Source organism: Camelus ferus, chromosome 4 (assembly GCF_009834535.1).
Source record: "Camelus ferus isolate YT-003-E chromosome 4, BCGSAC_Cfer_1.0, whole genome shotgun sequence".
NCBI classification, from domain to species: domain Eukaryota; kingdom Metazoa; phylum Chordata; class Mammalia; order Artiodactyla; family Camelidae; genus Camelus; species Camelus ferus.
This window is the reverse complement of record NC_045699.1, coordinates 31,845,246-31,863,847: the sequence shown is the minus strand read 5'-3', so window position 1 is coordinate 31,863,847 and position 18,602 is coordinate 31,845,246. Positions and strand designations below refer to the sequence as shown.

General features: G+C 42.9%; 1 protein-coding gene across 6 annotated transcripts in view; it reads left to right on the top strand.

The window, feature by feature from the left end:
* The window catches only part of SMARCA2 (SWI/SNF related, matrix associated, actin dependent regulator of chromatin, subfamily a, member 2), a 137,382-nt gene that overhangs the window by 27,714 nt on the left and 91,066 nt on the right, over nucleotides 1-18,602 (top strand). For all 6 annotated transcript variants that reach the window (XM_032477764.1, XM_032477765.1, XM_032477766.1 and 3 more), the window contains exons 5-9: nucleotides 1,719-1,974; nucleotides 8,404-8,530; nucleotides 10,413-10,586; nucleotides 11,674-11,847; nucleotides 14,310-14,480. In XM_032477764.1, coding sequence (XP_032333655.1) covers nucleotides 1,719-1,974; nucleotides 8,404-8,530; nucleotides 10,413-10,586; nucleotides 11,674-11,847; nucleotides 14,310-14,480 — 902 coding nt within the window. The remainder of the gene's footprint in view (nucleotides 1-1,718; nucleotides 1,975-8,403; nucleotides 8,531-10,412; nucleotides 10,587-11,673; nucleotides 11,848-14,309; nucleotides 14,481-18,602) is intronic.

Genomic DNA, 18,602 nt, shown 5'->3' with positions numbered 1-18,602 from the left:
GCTCCTCAATTTTAAGGGTTCTTCAACCAGATAAGAATGTCTCTGTATTTATGGATTAAAGAAGGCTAGCCGTGTATGTATTGGGTCTAGTTTGGAGTCATAAGCTGAAAATTACTAGATTCGGAACCAGGGATATCAGACATGCTCTGGATAACTTCCTTTGACTGTGTGGTTTTAGAAATAGTGACTTGAATGAATAGGTATACCTCAAGGAGTCGGCATAGACTTCTACGTGGACATATACAAGCCATAATGCTAAAGAAGAAGGTGCCCGGAGTAAGTGAAATGTGTACTATTGCTCTGTTATGGATTTTATTGATGACTTATTTAAACTTTGAAAGGAGGACAAACACGTTGAGAACTGAATTTAAGGTAATTAGTACAATATTACCTTGGTAAGACCTGGATTTTCTTTTCATTAAAGGTAGTGGGTTTTTTAGACCAGTAACGCTACACCCCCCCCCACACACACAGTAGTTTCCTAAGCAGTTTGTTCTAATTCTTCACATTCTTCCTGTCAAAATGTTTGCTCATGGCCATCCTTGCATTGTTATTTGAGCCCGTTTCTGAATGGTATTTGCTGGAAATTGAATAAATATGTCTTAATTTTTCATAATGTATGTCTTTGTATGGTTAATTATTAGTCGCTCTGAAGTATAGAGATGATTATTTTTGTTACCATTTAATAATTTTAATTTTTCACAGAACGGACAGAGAAAATACTTGCAAGGATGCCTATGCAAGGTTTTAGCATCTGCTTACTGAGATTTTTTTTTTTTAATTTACTAAGTCCTCTGGTGGCATCACTAATCTTATTTATAATTTTGAAATAAGTAAACATTCACCTGGAGGAGAGATGGAATATTTATTTTAGGTCCAGACCTAGCAATCAGTTTAAATGTATGAAGTTTAATGTAGAAAATTGCTTTAAATTAACTTACCAAGTGCATTTTGATATCCTTAATGATTGCATATTCCTTTCTTCTGATAACATGAGAAAAATGCTCTCTTAAATCTTTGATAGTTTTTATTAGGTGGAATAAGCAGATTTCCCCCCACCCCCCACACTGAATGTTTTGAGAAATACCTTCTAACATGTAGTAAAAAGTTTGTTTCCTTGATGCACTGATTAAGCCTGAAATATACTTTCTAGGTCGTTAAAGAAGGTGTGCCCCTTTCAGTTCACATCAGGGACCCGGCGAGCTGCTGTCTGTATTTGTGAAGCACGAGTCTAACAGCAGGGCTATTCCTGATTGGGAGGCAAGGGGCTTGTGCAGTCTGCAAAATGTGGTTTTGGGATCACACCCAAATGGCATCTGATGGTTGGGTGTCTCCCTTACTTTTCCAGAACTCTGAATGCACCTGCCATCCTTTTTAAAAACCCACTGAGGCCTATGTTAAAAGCTGGCGGCCCATTCCATGATCAGTTTGTTACCTAAGTGTCAGTTTTGGGCCGTTTGGCCGGTGTTCGTCGGTGAATGCCATTTCCCCTGGGAGGGATGCCAGGTTCTCTTTTTCTTTCTTTCTCCTTTCTTTCTCCCCCCCCCTCCCCCCCGCTTCATCATCCTCCTTCCTAGCCTCCTTTTCCCTTCTCTTGAGATGTTTAGTTGTCCCCATCGCCGGGCCATGGTGGGGGTGGGGTGGGGGCAGCAGGCAGGCCAGGTGGGGGCCTGGCTTGCCTTCCCTCCAGAGCTGCCCATGTCACTCTTGTCCCGCAGGCCCGGGGCCAGAGCTGAGCGGCCCGAGCCCCCCGCAGAAGCTGCCGGTGCCCGCGCCCAGCGGCCGGCCCTCGCCCGCGCCCCCTGCAGCAGCACCGCCCCCTGCGGCCGCCGTGCCAGGACCCTCCGTGCCGCAGCCGGCCCCGGGGCAGCCCTCGCCCATCCTGCAGCTGCAGCAGAAGCAGAGCCGCATCAGCCCCATTCAGAAACCGCAAGGCCTGGACCCCGTGGAGATCCTGCAGGAGCGGGAGTATAGGTAACGCACCCCGCCCCGCGGTGGGGATGGGCAGGTCTCGCTGCCATGCCCTTGCAGGCACCACCAAGCTTCGGGGGTCCCGTGTCTCCTGGTGGTGCGGTCATTCTTTTCTAGGGGACCGGGGAAAGGCCTCAGGAGAATTGCAGAGGCAGAATACTCAGGCTTGAGGATGGTTTTAGAACCAAGTCACAGGAAAGAGTTTGTTTGCCACTGGGTTGAGGAATGAGGGCCCTCTGGGGGGTTCCAGGTTGGCAGGACTGTAACTTTCACTTATTCAGTCAAAAAAGTTTTATCCACCCCTATAGCATGCCAAGATCAAAAGCCCAGCCCAGAGTTCCTAGAGATGCAAGAAAGCAGGCATCCGGCACTGAGATTATACAGTGTTTTGTCCTGGTTTGTCCATTTGTCCCTGACTGGTGACTATGAGTGGCTCAGATGTTGAGCGCATCTGTTGGCCTGACTTTCAGGAACAACACATCTCATGATACTGTATAACGTATTCTTTGACTTGTTAGTTCATACATTTGTTGGTCTGTGGCTTGGTCCAACTTTTGGAGTAGGCCCTATGTGAGTGTCTTCATATGGGGTCCTTATTTAAACTCTTACTCCAGAAACGTTCATTTGCACCTGATTAGGCACATTTATCTAAGTCAGGGATTAGCAAACCTTTTCTGTAAAGGGCCACAGAGTCTCTGTCATAACTACTCAGCTCTGCCCTCCCACTGTGAGCGCAGGCACAGAGGATAGTGGGCTGGCTGTGTTCCAGGGAAACTGTGAGAACAGGCTGCAGGCGGGGTCTGGCCTGCTGGCCGTAGTCAGCAGATCCCTGGTGTAAGTGGTTAACGTCAACCAAAAGGAGAGTCCGGTAAGAACCGAGTCAGGATAAAACAGAGCTAAGACCGAGGTTTTGAGAGTTAGCCAGTAAGCAGGCTCTACCGCTAGCTAGCTCTGTTGCCTTCCTCCAGTTAACTCTCTTTTCTGTTTCTGTGACTCAGTTTCCTCATATGTTAAAAGAAGGTATTATAGTGGCTCTTGTAGGGGGAAAAGAACGTGATACAAAGACTTCCAATACACGTTAGCGATTATTATTATTTCCAAAGTATGGTTTAATTTAAAAGAAAATTAGAGGTTAAAAATTATAGGGAATGTTAGTAAAGAATGTCTAGGAACCCTTTACAAAAATTACCTTAATCTTGGAAAACACATGACTCATCTGTTATTATATTAAAATACTAAGTTATCAGCTTTGAGAAATACTCTGAGAGAAATCACAGTAACTTACCATTAAGTGTGTGTAGCTTTTTGGATGAAGAATATAACTTGACTCTCACTGCTATTACTAATCCTCAATTAAGAGCTTTTATGTTGCTGTTGCCAGCTTTTCATGTATCCCTGGAGAGCTCGATACCCATCATCAATTGATATTTCAGTGTTGATAGGCAGATTCTTTTGGGGGAATAATTGCTGTGTGGTATGAAGTCAAATATTAGCCCTAGGTACTCATTTAGGACAAAAAATCTATTCATATACAGTCCTTTATGTTGCTATTGAATAAAAAAAGTCAGGAGGATTTTTTTAAAAGACAATAAATGGGACAGAGGGGTGGGTATCACCTGGTTACTCTAAAAATTCTGACTTCCTAAGAGCTAACATTTTTTTCCTGCCTTAAAGGTACACAGTTACCAGTCCCTTTGTTAAATCAGTGAACTACCCTCATAATGTAGACCTTCTCTATGTCTAGAAATACATCTGAATTTTTTTTTTCTTTCTTAAGCCTGTATTGCGTTGTGTGTGTGTTTGTGTGTCTTACTGACTCCTAAATTTTATCATTTTGATGAGAATTTTATTTGCAGGCCTTTCTTGTAATGAGCTCATTTTAGTCCCCTTTTGGAAAATGATCTTCATGGCTGGTCTCCCAAAGTATGTAGTGTGAAGCTTTTGTACTCCACACCTGTATCAATTAAAAAAAAAAATGAATGTCCGTATCTTTTCAGTTATAAGCATCTGCAGAGTGTGGTGGAATGGCTCTTCTTCATATTATTATTACTTGATAAACGTCTCCTCTTTTGTAAAGCTGCCTGGCTTCTGAAGTGATTGATCTGGCAACTCCGGGTCCAAAAAGCTGGTGGGTCTTCTGGCCTGAGTTTTCTCATGGCTGTCTTTGGAAGAAGCTTAAGCTTGCCCTGGCAGGGTTTTGCATGGGCCTTCTTATGTTCTTTAGTTATAGTGCAATGGCTAACTTCTGCCTATATGAAGATAAATTGTCCAACCACAGAGATTAGTTAAATGTATCCCTTAAAAAGGGTTAGATGAAGGCCTTTAGGCATTTGTAAAAGACAGTTAAAAAACTCTCTTCCTTCTTGCCCCTCTTTGAGAAGCTGGCTTACTAACCTTTAGCACTGTTAACTGGAAGGGTCCAGTGTATCTGTCTCTCTTGATCGAGGATTTTGAGCAAGGTCTTTAAAAAAAATCTCTTTAATATCATCAACTTGGTTTGAGCAAAAATCACCTGTCAGAAATTCTTTCACACATGTTCGTTCCCTTGACTGTTGTAGTCTAATTTCCTTTGCCTATGAAAATTGAAAGGAAATTGTCAGAATCTTACTTTTTTTTACTTTTAAGTCACCTTTTCATAAAACCAGAATTTTGACAAATTGACCTTTATTTAGTAGTAGCATAAATACGTTTCTGCAATATGAACGCTTTGCCTCAGATGTGCACCCGCTCTTCGGTTAAAAACATTTTGTTCTCATTTAAATTGGATCCTTTCCTGTAGGCCATCTTTTCCTTCTGACGGAACTTGACTTTTCTCTGTAGTGAGTGTCAGTGCCTGTGTGCGCGTGTGTGCTCGTGCGCGCGCAGTGTTTTGGTGCCGAGGCACACGTTCTTTGCCCTGTCGGTACACGAAACGCTTCAGTTCTTCCATCTGAAGTCTGAGGGTTGGTCAGAAGTGCTCTAGGAATTATCACGTTGGCATGTAAATTAATTCTACACATGTTTGCATGAAAAATAAATAATTTCCTATCCAAAGGCGTTTATTTGAGAAGAGCGTCTTTGACTTAGGTGAGCCGTCTTTGGTAGCAAGTCAGAATTTAGTGTGAAAACAGCAGTATAGCCTCCTTGCTTCAGGAAGCAAGCATAGTCCGCTTCCTGTGTTTTTTGTCCTGCCCTCGGCTCCGTTACAACCCTGAAAATTCCTTCTCAAAAATTACCGAGCGCTGTCTTATCAGCAGAGTTACCAAAAGTCAGCCTCCCTCTCTCTCTTTTAAAAGTGTCACTCAGCTCCTTGAAGGAACAAAATGTACCGGTGTCATTTTCTGTTCAAATAACTCTCCTACAGGAATCATAAACTTCTCCTCTGGACCTGAACAAATATCTGTCGCCTTTAATGGAACTCTTTTTCTTGCCAGAACCGTAACCCCTCTTGATTTACTGTTCAATCTGTATGAAAAACCTGAGTGACCTAATTCTGCTTCAATTTTCTGTTCTCGTGAGGACACTAAATGAGTCTCCTGCAGTTATGCAGTATTACATCTGTTGTTGTTTCAGGAAGTTTAGACTCCTGTATCTCTTTATCGGACTACCCGCTGAATCCCATTGATGGGAAGATGAAATTGTCTGGAGAGGAGCATTATTTAAGATGAAGATTCCTATTAACAACCACCACCACCATCACAAAAAGATAAAATTCTCTATGTAAAAAAGGTGCCCCCCCCCCACCCTGTACCTTTGCTACCCCGACTTCCCACGCACTGAGTGGAACGCGTAGGATTTTACTTGGGATCTACCTTTCCTCTCTCCTATAGTTTGTATGTTTGTGCTTTGTACTGCTCGCCTCCTTTGCATGAAAGAAAGCTGCTTTTGTGCTGGGGAGCCTGAGATTCACTGACAAATTGCTAAGCCCTCTGGAGAAGCAGTCATTTCAGGAAGAGGTGTACAGCTCCCCAGCTCCCCACCCACTCCCATGCCCAAGTCACCCAACTGCGCGCCACCTGTCCCTGTTCCCACCTCCCGCCTCTCTGTCCTCCTCCCCCTTCTGCTCCCCAACTCCCACCCATCCAGTTCGGTGTGATTTAATCTACACAGTCAGCCCAGCTCTCCTAAGATTACTTATTTAGTCCTGGTTCCATAGCCCTTTAGAAAATTGAAGAAGCAGCTATTCCTCTAATGTAGCCCCTGACCCACTTTGTCAAAGAGAGGAAAACGCAACAGCAAGGGATAGTCTGAGCTCTGGGGTATTCAAATGAGACAGGTCTGCAATAAATCTAGAACCAAGAAAGTGGAATAACCATATCATTGGCCCCTATCTCACCCTGCTATAATATTAAAATTTCCTTTAGTATGGCCTTAACTCTACAAAAGTAACATTGTTTCAGTTTAGGTTTTTTTTCCCTTTAAATTATATATTTGAAAAAAATCTATAATAGCTTTTTCTCTTAATATCCTTTTTTAAGGGACATCATCTGTCACTGTATTTGGGGATTAAGGGCTATGTGCATATTTAAGAAACTGAATTGGATAAATGAGGTAGAGGTTTGTTTCATGCAGGGAGAATTGAAAAACCACGGTAAGAACCCCGTGAGTATCAAAAGTAAAAAGGAATATGGAAGAAAGCTGGGGTAGTTTGGACCATTTGACCAAGAGAGTAAATTGATGAAAGTTTATTGTTGTTGCTTAAACTAACATGTTTTTAGTTTGTTGCATGGTTAAACCATTTAAAAACTCTGTTGTTTGTGTTGGCATACATAGTTGAAATAACACACAATAACAATGATAATCCTAATAATGACACATTATGATGATAAATCATTCAGTAAATCAGAATTAATAGCATGTATATACCAAATAAAACAGGAATCGTTCATAATATTATTTTTAGTCAAATTAATGAAAAATGATGCATTTCCCTTACTATCACTTTTAAAGTTTTGAAAAAGATGACATTTTCTTTCTCTACCAAAGCAAAACACTGTATGTTTTTTAAAAAGCACTCATTTTGCTATTTGGGCTGTATGAAATATTAAGATATTTTGCAGCATCTAAGTCACAGAAAGCTTTACTTTTTCGTATTAGTATATAGCATCATAAAGATTGACAAAACCATAATACTAATTTTGAATAGAATCTTTAATTATTGGCTTTTATAGTTGAGGTCCAAGAGAGTTTGCAGTTAGAAAGTATTTTAATTATGTGCAGTATCGTTGTAACGGGGTTGGTGTCGGGCAAATGAAGGTTCCATCCTTGGCTCTTTGCTTTACTGGCTTCGTGAAGTCCACATTTCTTATCTTTGAGCTTCAGTTTTCTCATCAATAAAGTGGGACCACTATTGCATTTACCTTGTAGTGGGGTGTGTGTGTTTGTGTGTGTGCATGCGTGAGAGAGAGAGAATTAAATTGTGCTTTAAATGCACCTAACTTAGTGCAGTTAATATTATTTTAGTTTAACTCACTACCTTTTACTGTTCTTCCTTTGTTGAAATCTATTCCAAGATAGTTTTGCCTCAAATTGGGACGTGGAGGGGGGGAGGATCATTCTAAAAATAGATTTAAATGGCATATAATTATTTGTAAGAATGGGATCCAGGTGAACTATAAAACCAGTTTCTATGGCTAACAGGAATTCCAAATGAATGAAGTGGGGTGTCTTTTATGTTCTATTCTGCCCTTACTGGGGGGGATGTACTTACAGTTCTGTTTTTTTGATGATGACCAGAATGAGAACCCATAATCCTTTTCTAGAACTCTTAGTTTTTAAATACCGTTCACTTTACTACTTCCTGCTGCCCCAAACCTGATTTTTAAAAATGCCTAATTTGCCTTTTCTTTTCTCAAGCAAGCACTGCTCGCAGAGGAAGTGGTTGTGGTTGGCAGGGCTCCCTCTCTCTCTCTCTGAATGTTTTGGGCTGGCTGATTTCTGTGGCCTCAGCACCGAGAACTGCTCTTGTTCACTCAGCTTTAACGGCTGTCATCAGCAGCATCTTGGCAAAGAGGGTAGATGGCCCCGTTGCCTTAAGAAAGACTCAAAGTCAGAAAGAAGGCTCCGTTGTCTCCACTCTGCACTCTTGCTGGCCGGGTGTCTGGGAGCAAGTCAGATTCTCCTGGCTCTCATTTCCTCTCTCTCTCTTCAGAGGGAGCCACGGGGCTTGGCTTTCCTCCTAGATGTACCCTGAGCTGTCCTTCCTGGGCGTTAGAGCGAGGTTGTGAAGAAAGCCAGAGTGTTAAGTAACATAGAGCACCTGTCTGCATTGATGCAAAGGTAGCTTTTCTCTGTTTAACATCAGATAATCTAGTTGGGCACCAGAAATCGGCCATCAGTATCTGGAATATGTTTTGCCATGAACTTAAATTTAGGATTGTTGTCTATCATTTAAGACTCGATTGTAATGTATATTTCCACCTCCCGCCTCCCCCATTTTCTTATCTCCTTTAGGCTCCAGGCTCGCATAGCCCATAGGATACAGGAATTGGAAAACCTGCCTGGCTCTTTGCCACCAGATTTACGAACCAAAGCAACCGTGGAACTGAAAGCACTTCGGTTACTCAATTTCCAACGTCAGGTAATATCTTTTTCCCGGTGCATCTGAGATGTAGGAAATAAACGTAATTGTTCCAGGGTGTGATCTGTGTGTTTCCTTAAGTCTGTTCAATATTGTTATAAAGACATAAACTTAGTAAAAGAGTGTATCCTTTAGACTGGTAGCGTAGAGCTAAAAGTAATGAAGATGAACTGCTTATTATTCTATTTTTCTCTTCTCTGTACCAGAGATATTTTTTTTCTCCCGTATTATGGTTTCCAAAGTCAGAGTTACAGCCTTTTGTTACTGTGGATGAAACCTTGAGAGCAAATGGGATAGCTCGTTTGCCTTTGTGATTTCAAAGAAAAACAAGACAGTGATAGATCAGAGCTTCTCTGTAAACAGAGGTGTAACATCCTAGCCATGAATATGAAAATCACTTTAACAAATATGAAAGGCACTCTACTAAATTAATAGCCCATCATTTATAGAAATACGTAAAACTGTGTTTTGTAACTGTTGGTTATTCATTGGAACCTGCGTTTGGAGCCTTTGATCCCATCAGACCCCAAAATGACTAATCAGTAAATTAGTATCTATTGTTCTTGCTCGGCCTTGGCAGTCACTGATTAATAAAGGCCAGCATAGTGGTCTGGTTTATAATTGCTAAATCAGTAGGAGACCAGTGAAATGAAGTAGAGCTAATTGGCACTTTGGAGAGTTTTGCCTTCTGAACCCCAAAGCTGCAGGTCCCCTCGTCATCAAATGGCCTCAGTTAGCCAGAGGGGAAAAGGAACATTTCCTTGCCAGTCAGATGGGCTTGTTTGGTGATGGTCTCGGGGCGGGCAAAATGAATTATTAATGAATGCAAGTAGTTTGGAAGTATTGGATTGCGTGACTTGGTCTGTTGGAGGATGTGACTGAAATCACAAGGCCACTCCTTTTGCTGTTGTCATATGAACTTGGGAATACATCTGCCTTATTGGTTATAATATCACGAGAGGGCATAGTGGTGGTTAGGGGCTACTTATTTGGCCATAAATTTGTGAGAGTAGATTAGAGCTTAAATTAAAAACGAAAAAAAAAAAAAAAGGAAAAGAAAAAGAAAAAACTTTCTGCATCCCATTTGCTTCTTTCTTATAGGTAACTTCATAAAACGCCTTGATAAAGTGATTAGTAAGAAGCATTTTGTTAAATGAATATTAATCAAGTATATTTCCAGATTCAACCGAACTCTTACTTTAATGCACGTTTCCAATCCCCCACCCTCTGCAGCCACACAGCGTACAATATACATGAGATATTATACTCATGATAATCTAGGAAAAGTCCATGATATAGTGAAAAATATGAGTATCTTGCAGAGAATACCACTGTTAGGAGTGGGAGGAAGTCCAAACGAGTATTTCCTGTCTTTTATATGAGATGATGAAAGAACATTGTTTGAGTACCTGCCGCTACCACCCATGAACAGGAAGTAATTCTACCATTCTTTCTGCACAGCCTCTTTAATGTTAATCATTAAACACAGAGAGAACGTGAACAGGGCACTTAAAATGAAGTAAAAAAATTTCAAAAGCTTATTAACTAATCAGTACCATTAGAATAATTAAATAGAATGAATTGGTTTATTTAAAAACCAAGACAACCCCCACTTTTTACTTATTCATTTATTTATTTACTTACTCACTGTTTATAGTGCTGTCCTTGCTTTTTATCTGAATTGTCCGGAAAGGACACTTAGACCAGCCTGGACAATACTGGCACCGTTTAGTCCCTTCATTTACTAAAAGGCCAACCATGATTGGGAAGCTCGGGGAGTGGAGTCCCCATTCTGCTCCACTCAGTGGAAGCAGGGCACGGGGCGGGGCACAGGGGTCCGGCCTCCACGTGAGGAGGTAGCTGACTGCTCCCCTCTTGACAGCTGAGGCAGGAGGTGGTGGCCTGCATGCGTCGCGACACGACCCTGGAGACCGCGCTCAACTCCAAAGCCTACAAGCGGAGCAAGCGCCAGACCCTGAGGGAAGCCCGCATGACGGAGAAGCTGGAGAAGCAGCAGAAGATCGAGCAGGAGAGGAAGCGGCGGCAGAAGCACCAGGTATCTGGGCCTGGGCCCTGGGTGCCCTCGCGTTGACAGAGGTGCCCAGCGAGGTAACCGGGCGGAGTCAGAACCACTGAGAAATGGACCACTGTGGGCGGTGGGGGCATCACAGAAAGGATCCTGGGAGCTTACACAGACCGACCACCCCACTTCATGGATGAGGGAACAGGCCCAGGCAGGGACGTGGGTGACCTGCCCGAGGTCACACAAATGGTCCCTAGTGGGATAAGAGGGGAGGAAGCTGCTTTCTGAATCCCAATCAGGTGTCATATCCTAACCCTGTGGGATGCTGCTGACTGGGCGGGCAAAGGTGGGTTTCCTAGAGCAAGATCCTAGGTAAGAGGGAACTTGGAGAAGGAAAGAAGAGGACAAACAGTTATTTTTATAACAAATATAAATATAGTATCCTGGGCTTTTCAAGGGCCCGGTTGGAGGGTTCACAGGGGCAGATATTTTAAAACATTCCTTTCTAGGGATTTGGAAATACTTGAGGTAGGATCTGATTGTGTGTCATAAGCCTATAAATTTTGTTTGTACTTAATTTAGTGCCTTACTTAGTTTTGTTTTGTTGGATTTTAGTGTAAATAAAGATACACATTTCCCCTCCTTTATTTATAAAGTGGGTACAAATCATGTACGAGGATTTTAGCTTCCTTTAAACTTATTTTGAGTCATAATTCTAAGGTATTTAAGTTAGAGCAGAGGAAATACTGCTTTTATAACGTGATTCTCACTGGAAATACCCACCTCCCTCGGGTTTATTTGAGAGGGACTGGCTTTCCATCTTGGAGCTCTCTCTCACTCTTTGATCTTTGCGTTTTCATGTGACCATACCCTCAAGGTCTGAGAGGCTTCTCTTCCACACGCTGGCACCAAAACAAACTTTGAGAGGTTATCTTTCCCACCGCCCCGTAGCCCACAGCTCGGCTCTGGAGACACACCAGGGCACCTATCCCAAAATAGATTCTAGTCTTGCATTGCTACTCAGTACTCACTGAGAGTGTTCTTGGACTGTGTTGAAACCTCACATCATGTTGGGAACTGAATTTCAAGCCTTCTCTTCTCCCCGGTTTGGATCCTTTAGGAATACCTGAACAGTATTTTGCAACATGCAAAAGATTTTAAGGAGTACCATCGGTCTGTGGCCGGGAAGATCCAGAAGCTTTCCAAAGCGGTGGCAACTTGGCACGCCAACACTGAGAGGGAGCAGAAGAAAGAGACAGAGAGGATTGAAAAGGAGAGAATGCGAAGATTGATGGTAAGGGGCTTGCCTCCAGGAAGCCAGGATGCTCCCCTCACATCCATCTGTACTGAGAATGTTGAACATGCCATAGCAGAGGGAGAAAGTGAAGTCTGCTTATCAAATATATTAATCTGCTCCTTTGAACTTCACAGGGGTGGAGTAAAAATATCTTCTCTTCCCTAGACAATGCTGTGCCACAAATCTAGGGGTCCCCCTGATGAGTATGGTGTTCCCATGTCCTAGGGTGGCACTGCTGTTCAGATGGTAGCTTCTCGCATAAAGGCAGGTACTATATTTTGCAAGAGTTTTAATAACTAGATCTGGAAGGGTGGAAGTACATTCTTTTTAAAGTATTACCCCTTTGAGGCTAATGACACAAGTTGTTTTGAATGAGTATCTCATTAAGTCATGTCTTAGAATCTAGGAAGTTCTCTTGTTTTGAAGCCTCTGCTGCTTATCTTTTGTTAATGGCAGAACTTTTTCTTTAACAGTGTAAAAAAGTGATTTTCTTTTCTTTTTTGGGGGAGGGGGCTGGGTAATTAGGTTTGTTTACTTATTTATTTCAATGGGGGTGCTGGGGGTTGAACGCAGAGCGCACACTCTACTACTGAGCTATACCCTCCCCTCAAAAAGTGATTTTTAAGTTAATTTTGAAATGTTGCTCTTTTTGGTTATAGCCATGTTATTATCAAAGGCTCATGGATCATTTTATTTCCACTGTTACTTTTTTTATTGCATATCCAAGTACAGAACGAATTGGTTTCTATCACTGGCCTGTGTATTGGGTTCTGTTGACTGTTTATTTTCAGAATTGGACCTCAGAGCCGTGGATTTAGAAAAGTGTTTGTGGTATATATATTGATAGGAGACATGTAAATTCTATCTGGGATGTAATGCTTGAGTATTGGTGAAGATAAAATCATTAGCCTCAGCCCATAATTACGTCGCTGGAAAATTCCAAGGGACATACTCATCCTTGCTGATACTGTGGTTTGCATTTTATCATTAATTTTTTTTTTTTTTTGATTTCAGCTTTTAAAAGGCTCTGATTCCAGGTGTTACTGAATCTTACCATTTTCTCCTGCCTCCTCCTTTTTTTTTGGAGGGGGACAGCTATCTAAGAGATTGCTAACTAGCCGGGGAGACCATTTTGTAGTAATTTGAGCAGTAAGCTGTCAAATTTGTCTGATTCGACTGAAGTGAAGCTGTATTAGAACTTCAGTACCAGATTGGTTTGACACTAATGATTAGGCATTTGCAAATCATTAATTTTTGCAATTAAATGATGGAATATACAGATAAAAGAGAAACTGAAGGTTTTTTTTATCGCTCTTTCTTCAAGTGAGATCAACCAGAACCAAAAGCAATTAGAGTTATAATAACATTGGAAGTTCATGCTCATCTGTGGGGCGGACGGCAGCTCGACAGAGTGACGGAGCTACTGTCACTTGGGCAAAGGCTGGAGTGACACCCCTGGACTGAAGAGCCTAAGTCTCTCTGTAATCGAGCTGCCGCTTGAAGATTTTGCGGCGCGTTCCTTTTATCCTGCATCCCTTGGGGAAAATATTTTTGAGATGTTCTTTTATCAGGATGTGTAAAAACAGATTTCTCTTGAAATGGCTTGGAGTACATCAGAGTTTTTATGCTGTTTAACCTCACAGTGCTACTTAATGGGGGGTGGAGGTGGAAGTCCTGCATCTGGTTTGTTGCTCAGCAGTATCAGGCTTCAGGTGCTGAATGACTTGTCTGCAGTCGCCTGGGCCCATCAGGCAGTGCCGAGCTGTGACCAGAATCCCCCTAGTTTGACCTTTCCTATCAGCTGCAGTGTTTGTAATACTTTTAAGTATCAGAAGTTATTTGGTCAAATCGTATTCGATCCTTTGCCTCTGGAAGTACTGATTGAAATACTTATGAATGAAATACTTAAGAATGAACGTCCGGGAGTTGCTTCAAGACAATCCAATTTGGGATTTCTAGAGAGGAGCTGGGGGAAGAGCAGCAGTGGAGCAGGAGTCAAGTTTTTTGGGGTTTTGTGTGTGTGTTAGTGGAGGTTCTGGGGGTTGAACCCAGGACCTCATGCATGCTAAGCATGTGCTCTGCCGCTGAGCTAGACTCACCCCACCACCAAAATACAAAGTTCAGAGTAAGATTCAGACGGTGGATTGTCAGATTTTAACATTTTTTTTTGTGCAGTTAAACCCAGAAGAACAAAGGGCTGGCTCAAAGGGCTTGATCACATCACGTAAATAGTGTGGTTATGTGTGCTGACTTTGCCGTGAATCCAGTGTCCGGGGATGCAGGCATTGCACCTCCATGTGTTTTCCAGTCCCAGACAGGGTGTGAGAACATGAGCAGTCTGAATCAGGCTTGCTGCGCGCACCACCAAAGTTCAGACCGTCGGGGAGAGGGACGAGTGGAGAAAGGCGTTGTCTGCAGACTTTTATGATGTTCTGATCACGCTCTCCTTTCCTTAATAGGCAGAAGATGAAGAGGGCTACAGAAAGCTGATTGATCAAAAGAAAGACAGGCGTTTAGCTTACCTCCTGCAGCAGACTGATGAGTATGTGGCCAACCTGACCAACCTGGTTTGGGAGCACAAGCAAGCCCAAGCAGCCAAAGAGAAGAAGAAGAGGAGAAGGAAGAAGAAGGTGAGCGCCGGGGTGGCTGCAGCTGAGTTGGGGACGTGTGGTCAGGAACCAGCTTGAGCACGTCTTCTTAGTTAATACGCACTCCAGACTACATTAATGGGAGACTTCAATGGTTGTATTGTAGTCATTACTGATATAAGTGGCCATGGCGTGAAAGAGTCGGTGAGGTGTACTTGGCAGCACATCGTGGACAGAATGTATATTCGGTTCATATGTTTATTTCCACCACTGCACACAGTACTCAAAGATTAAGTATACACTGTCAATAGGAAAAGGAAAAACATGGACACAGGGAAGTGTTGGCTCAAATGCAATGCCAGTGAGGCAGGGGACTGCTGAGCTAAGAAACTGGAATGAAGATGAAGATGAAAATGCAGTGTACAGATTGAAAGGAGCCAGAGGAAGACGTAAGAGGTAGCTTTAGGGAACTTTGAGAACGTATTCCAGCCTGATTATTTGGACGGAGAGCGATGGCGCGATTGTTCATTTGGTTCAGCTGCCCTGTGGTCACACTAAGGGAAATGTGCAGGTCAGGGTTTTAGATGAATTACAGAAAACAATAAACAGTCTTACTAAATTATATGCTAATTATCATGAGAGGCAAAGGGTAAGGTTTCGAATCTCTGCCCTGCGGATATTGTGTCTCCATTCACCGGCAACCTTCCCTGTATAGACCTGTGAGTACAGATCATCTGTGAAGCTCACGTAGTCTGGTAATGTTGCTTTCGGTTGATGTTTTGTTTTCATAGTCAGTTCTGATTGGCCCGGGTATGAACGTCAACGGAAAGTCTTGGTTAAAACTGTGAAGGTTGAGGATGGGTAGCATTTAATCACTCCTTCTCTGCACTGAATGATTGAACAAAGTGTCTTTCAAAAAATAATTAACTTTATGGCTCCTGAATTCTCATACCTGTTTCATAATTAAGGGGGAGGAATAAATGACGGAGAAGGAGCCTCCTCCACCTCATTTCTTTAGCATAAGATAGCTTCCCTTGTTGTGCAGGTGAATGAGGGGTGACTCAGGGCTTCCGTTTTGACATTTCCTTGGTGAGGAATACCTCATTTTCTTGTCAAAGTAGCATCACAGACTTTGCAGAATTCCAGCTCCCAGTTTCTGACTTAGAAAGACGTTTCAGAGATTTTCAGGTTGCCTTTGTGAAGAGCACGTGGCAGACAGATCCTATAACGTTCTGTAGGTGGACCGCAGGAAATGGCAGTGTTCGTTGCCCCAGTCCTGAGGTGTATCCTGTGGATGCTGTCATGAAAAGGTCACGGTTAATGTTTTTAGTACTAACATGCGTATTCTGCATTTCTTTGTGATTTAAAGCTAGTGGCCCAGATTGGAGCTTCGGGGTTTTGATTAATGGATTCTGGCCCTAACGTTAGATTGTTGTGTCGTCTTAGGCAAAGAAAGATACATAATTGGGTGGTCGTGACTGTGCTTTTATTTTTCTGTTAGTCTGTGCAGAGCAGGAACCTGTCACAGTATTCTTCATGGTGCTGCCAAGTGCACATCACCTATAGGCTGGCTCTCTACCTGCTAACTCTTGCGTTCAGGTTTGCTCATAACGCTTTCTCCTTGTGTTTTATGCATTTGCTGAGCAAATATTAACTGAACACTATGTCTAGTGTCCTAGATGCTGGGGGGAGGGTGCAGTGGTGAGGAAAAGCACTCTTGCCCTCTTAATGTAATCAGAGAGAAAGACAGACAGACAGACATTAATCAAATACTCACCTGAATACATAAATATAACCTGTAACGAATGCTGTGAAGGAAGCAGGGAGTCACACTGGGGCCTGATTTCCTGGCAAACAAATAACAGGTGCCAAGGCGACTGCGGTCTGCCTGGTGGCCGTCTCTGGGCAGCTCCCGTTGATGATCTCACGTGATCGCATGTGCAGAATTACGGCTTTATTACCAGCCCTCTCCCTCTTCCCTGGCATGCTGTCAGGATGCCTAGCATCTGAGCCCTCCCTGCCCTCAGCAGGACCGAGGAGATCAGGCTGTGTTGGAAGGTCCTGGGCCATCATGCTGGGCGAAATGGGATAAAGACGGACAGACAGACACTGGGCTCCTTCCTCGTCCTTTCTGAAAACTGCCGCACAGGGTTTGAAGACTTAGTTCAAAGTGAGTTACCCAATTCCAGATGTACTTTAATTCAAGGGCAAAGAAAATGGATGCTTTCAAAAGCTGATTACCTGACACTTTGGATTATCTGTAGTTCTCCCCTCCATTAGAGTGAGTGACTGAGAGCTGCTGGCTCCGGCTTCTCTGTTGCGGAGGGAAATCGTGGGTGCGTACAGATTCCGAGCTGCCCCTTTCAGCATTGCCCCTAGAAATGCATTGTCATGCTGTACCCATCTGCAGCGTTTGTTTTGTTTTGCTTTTAAACTAAGTTAAGGCATCACTAAATCTTTGTTCTGAGAAAACTTCTCTATCTAGTGAACTCATAGCATTGAGCTGGTAGCAACACTTGTGGGACAACTAAGATACAAGTTGCTCGAAGAACTGTGCTGTTGGAGACGGGTGTGGCGGACCTCGTCATTTAATGGGAAAGGGGTTACTTTTTACTTTCTGTGAAACTAGTGTACAATGTTGAAAGAACTGCCGCACTGTGAGAGAAGGTCTTTTCCTCTCTTGGGGAGTGGGTCGTGTTTACTTGGTGTTAGTGAAGTGTGGAGCGGGCTTCCCTCAACCTCTCCTCACCTTGCTGCGCCTTGTCTTCTCACCGTGGGCGCCGCTTCTGTGAAGTGTACATTTATAAATCACTCTGAGGCTTCTCGTTCTCAGGCTGGCCTTCCATTAATGCTCTTGAAGTGGAAGAAAAAGAAGTAAACTCTGCGTATCTACTTAAGGAGGAGGAATAATTTTTAAAGTGTTGAAATATCTCATTATGCGGCACAGTGTCTGCTGTGTGACAGGATGAACACACTTACATGCACTTAGCATCACCTGGAGGTCTCTGTTCTCTGCCATAGCTGTTCTCTACCAGGGAACTACAGGTGGGAAAAGGGGGTGGGACTTGGGAAGGCCACCGGGAGTGTACAAATAGGGCTGAACACGCTAACTGATGAAACTGGACCACTGTCTAAATCGCATTAGTACGCAATCTTTTGCATTAGAAACATTTAATTACCCATCTATTACCCAGGGCTTCCGTCTTTTGATCTGCAAGAAGGTGATAGGAACAGTACCCACATCCTAGATTTGCTGTGAGGGTTACATAGGAGAGTTGATGTGAAGTGCTCAGAATGCTCCCTGGGAAACAGTATGTCCTCAGTGAATATTTGTTATTTGATCAAGCAGTTCGTGGTATAAATATAGGATCGTGATAGTTGAAATGTGGTTATAGGGGTTTTTTTGAAAATAAAATCTTCTTTTTCCCCTTACTGTATATTCTCTGTGATGTTGAGAAAATGAATGGCCACCATTTTTCTCTAGGTGAGGATCAGTTAATTATTTAGGTATGATGTCTTTCAGGACCATGCCAGGCTCCTTGACTCTTGAGGCCGCAGTGGGGTATGAGGATTTATTATTTTTGGTGGACTCTGCTTACCTCTCCCTCCCCAGCTCCTGCAAAGAGTCTTTTCTAATTATTGGCCTCTAATATCCAGTGATTCCTAGTGATAATAAGGTATTTCTTACAGAGATTTAGGGTGTATTTTCCCTTAAAGCTGTGGTTGGGAGCCCATGCCAGCCCCCTGTCCCCTAAACTTACTGCTTAAGAGTCAGGTCCTTTCAGGGATTCAACTTCCCTGGCTGTTGACTTCAGGCCAAAAATAAATATTTCATTGCCTCTCCCAAGTCTTTCAATGGGGGTATACCAGCAGAACCACGCTGTCGTTATTTATTGTGCCGTTTCTTGGAAACCCATGATGCCAGTGGGAGCATTCTCAGAATCCATGGGGAATGCCAGGCCAGACCTCGTTTTCATCGTGGTCTCTGGTTTTCTTTCCGAAATGTGTTTTAATCTCTTTCTCTCTCATCAGACGCTGTTATAAGTGAATCTCAGGTCTGTGATGTTTTGGGGGGGATCCTTTCTGGTCTAGTGTGTTGATCAATGTAGTGGTAAGAAATGTGTTTTTATTTTTCTTTCAATATCAAAAAGTTAGAAAGACCTC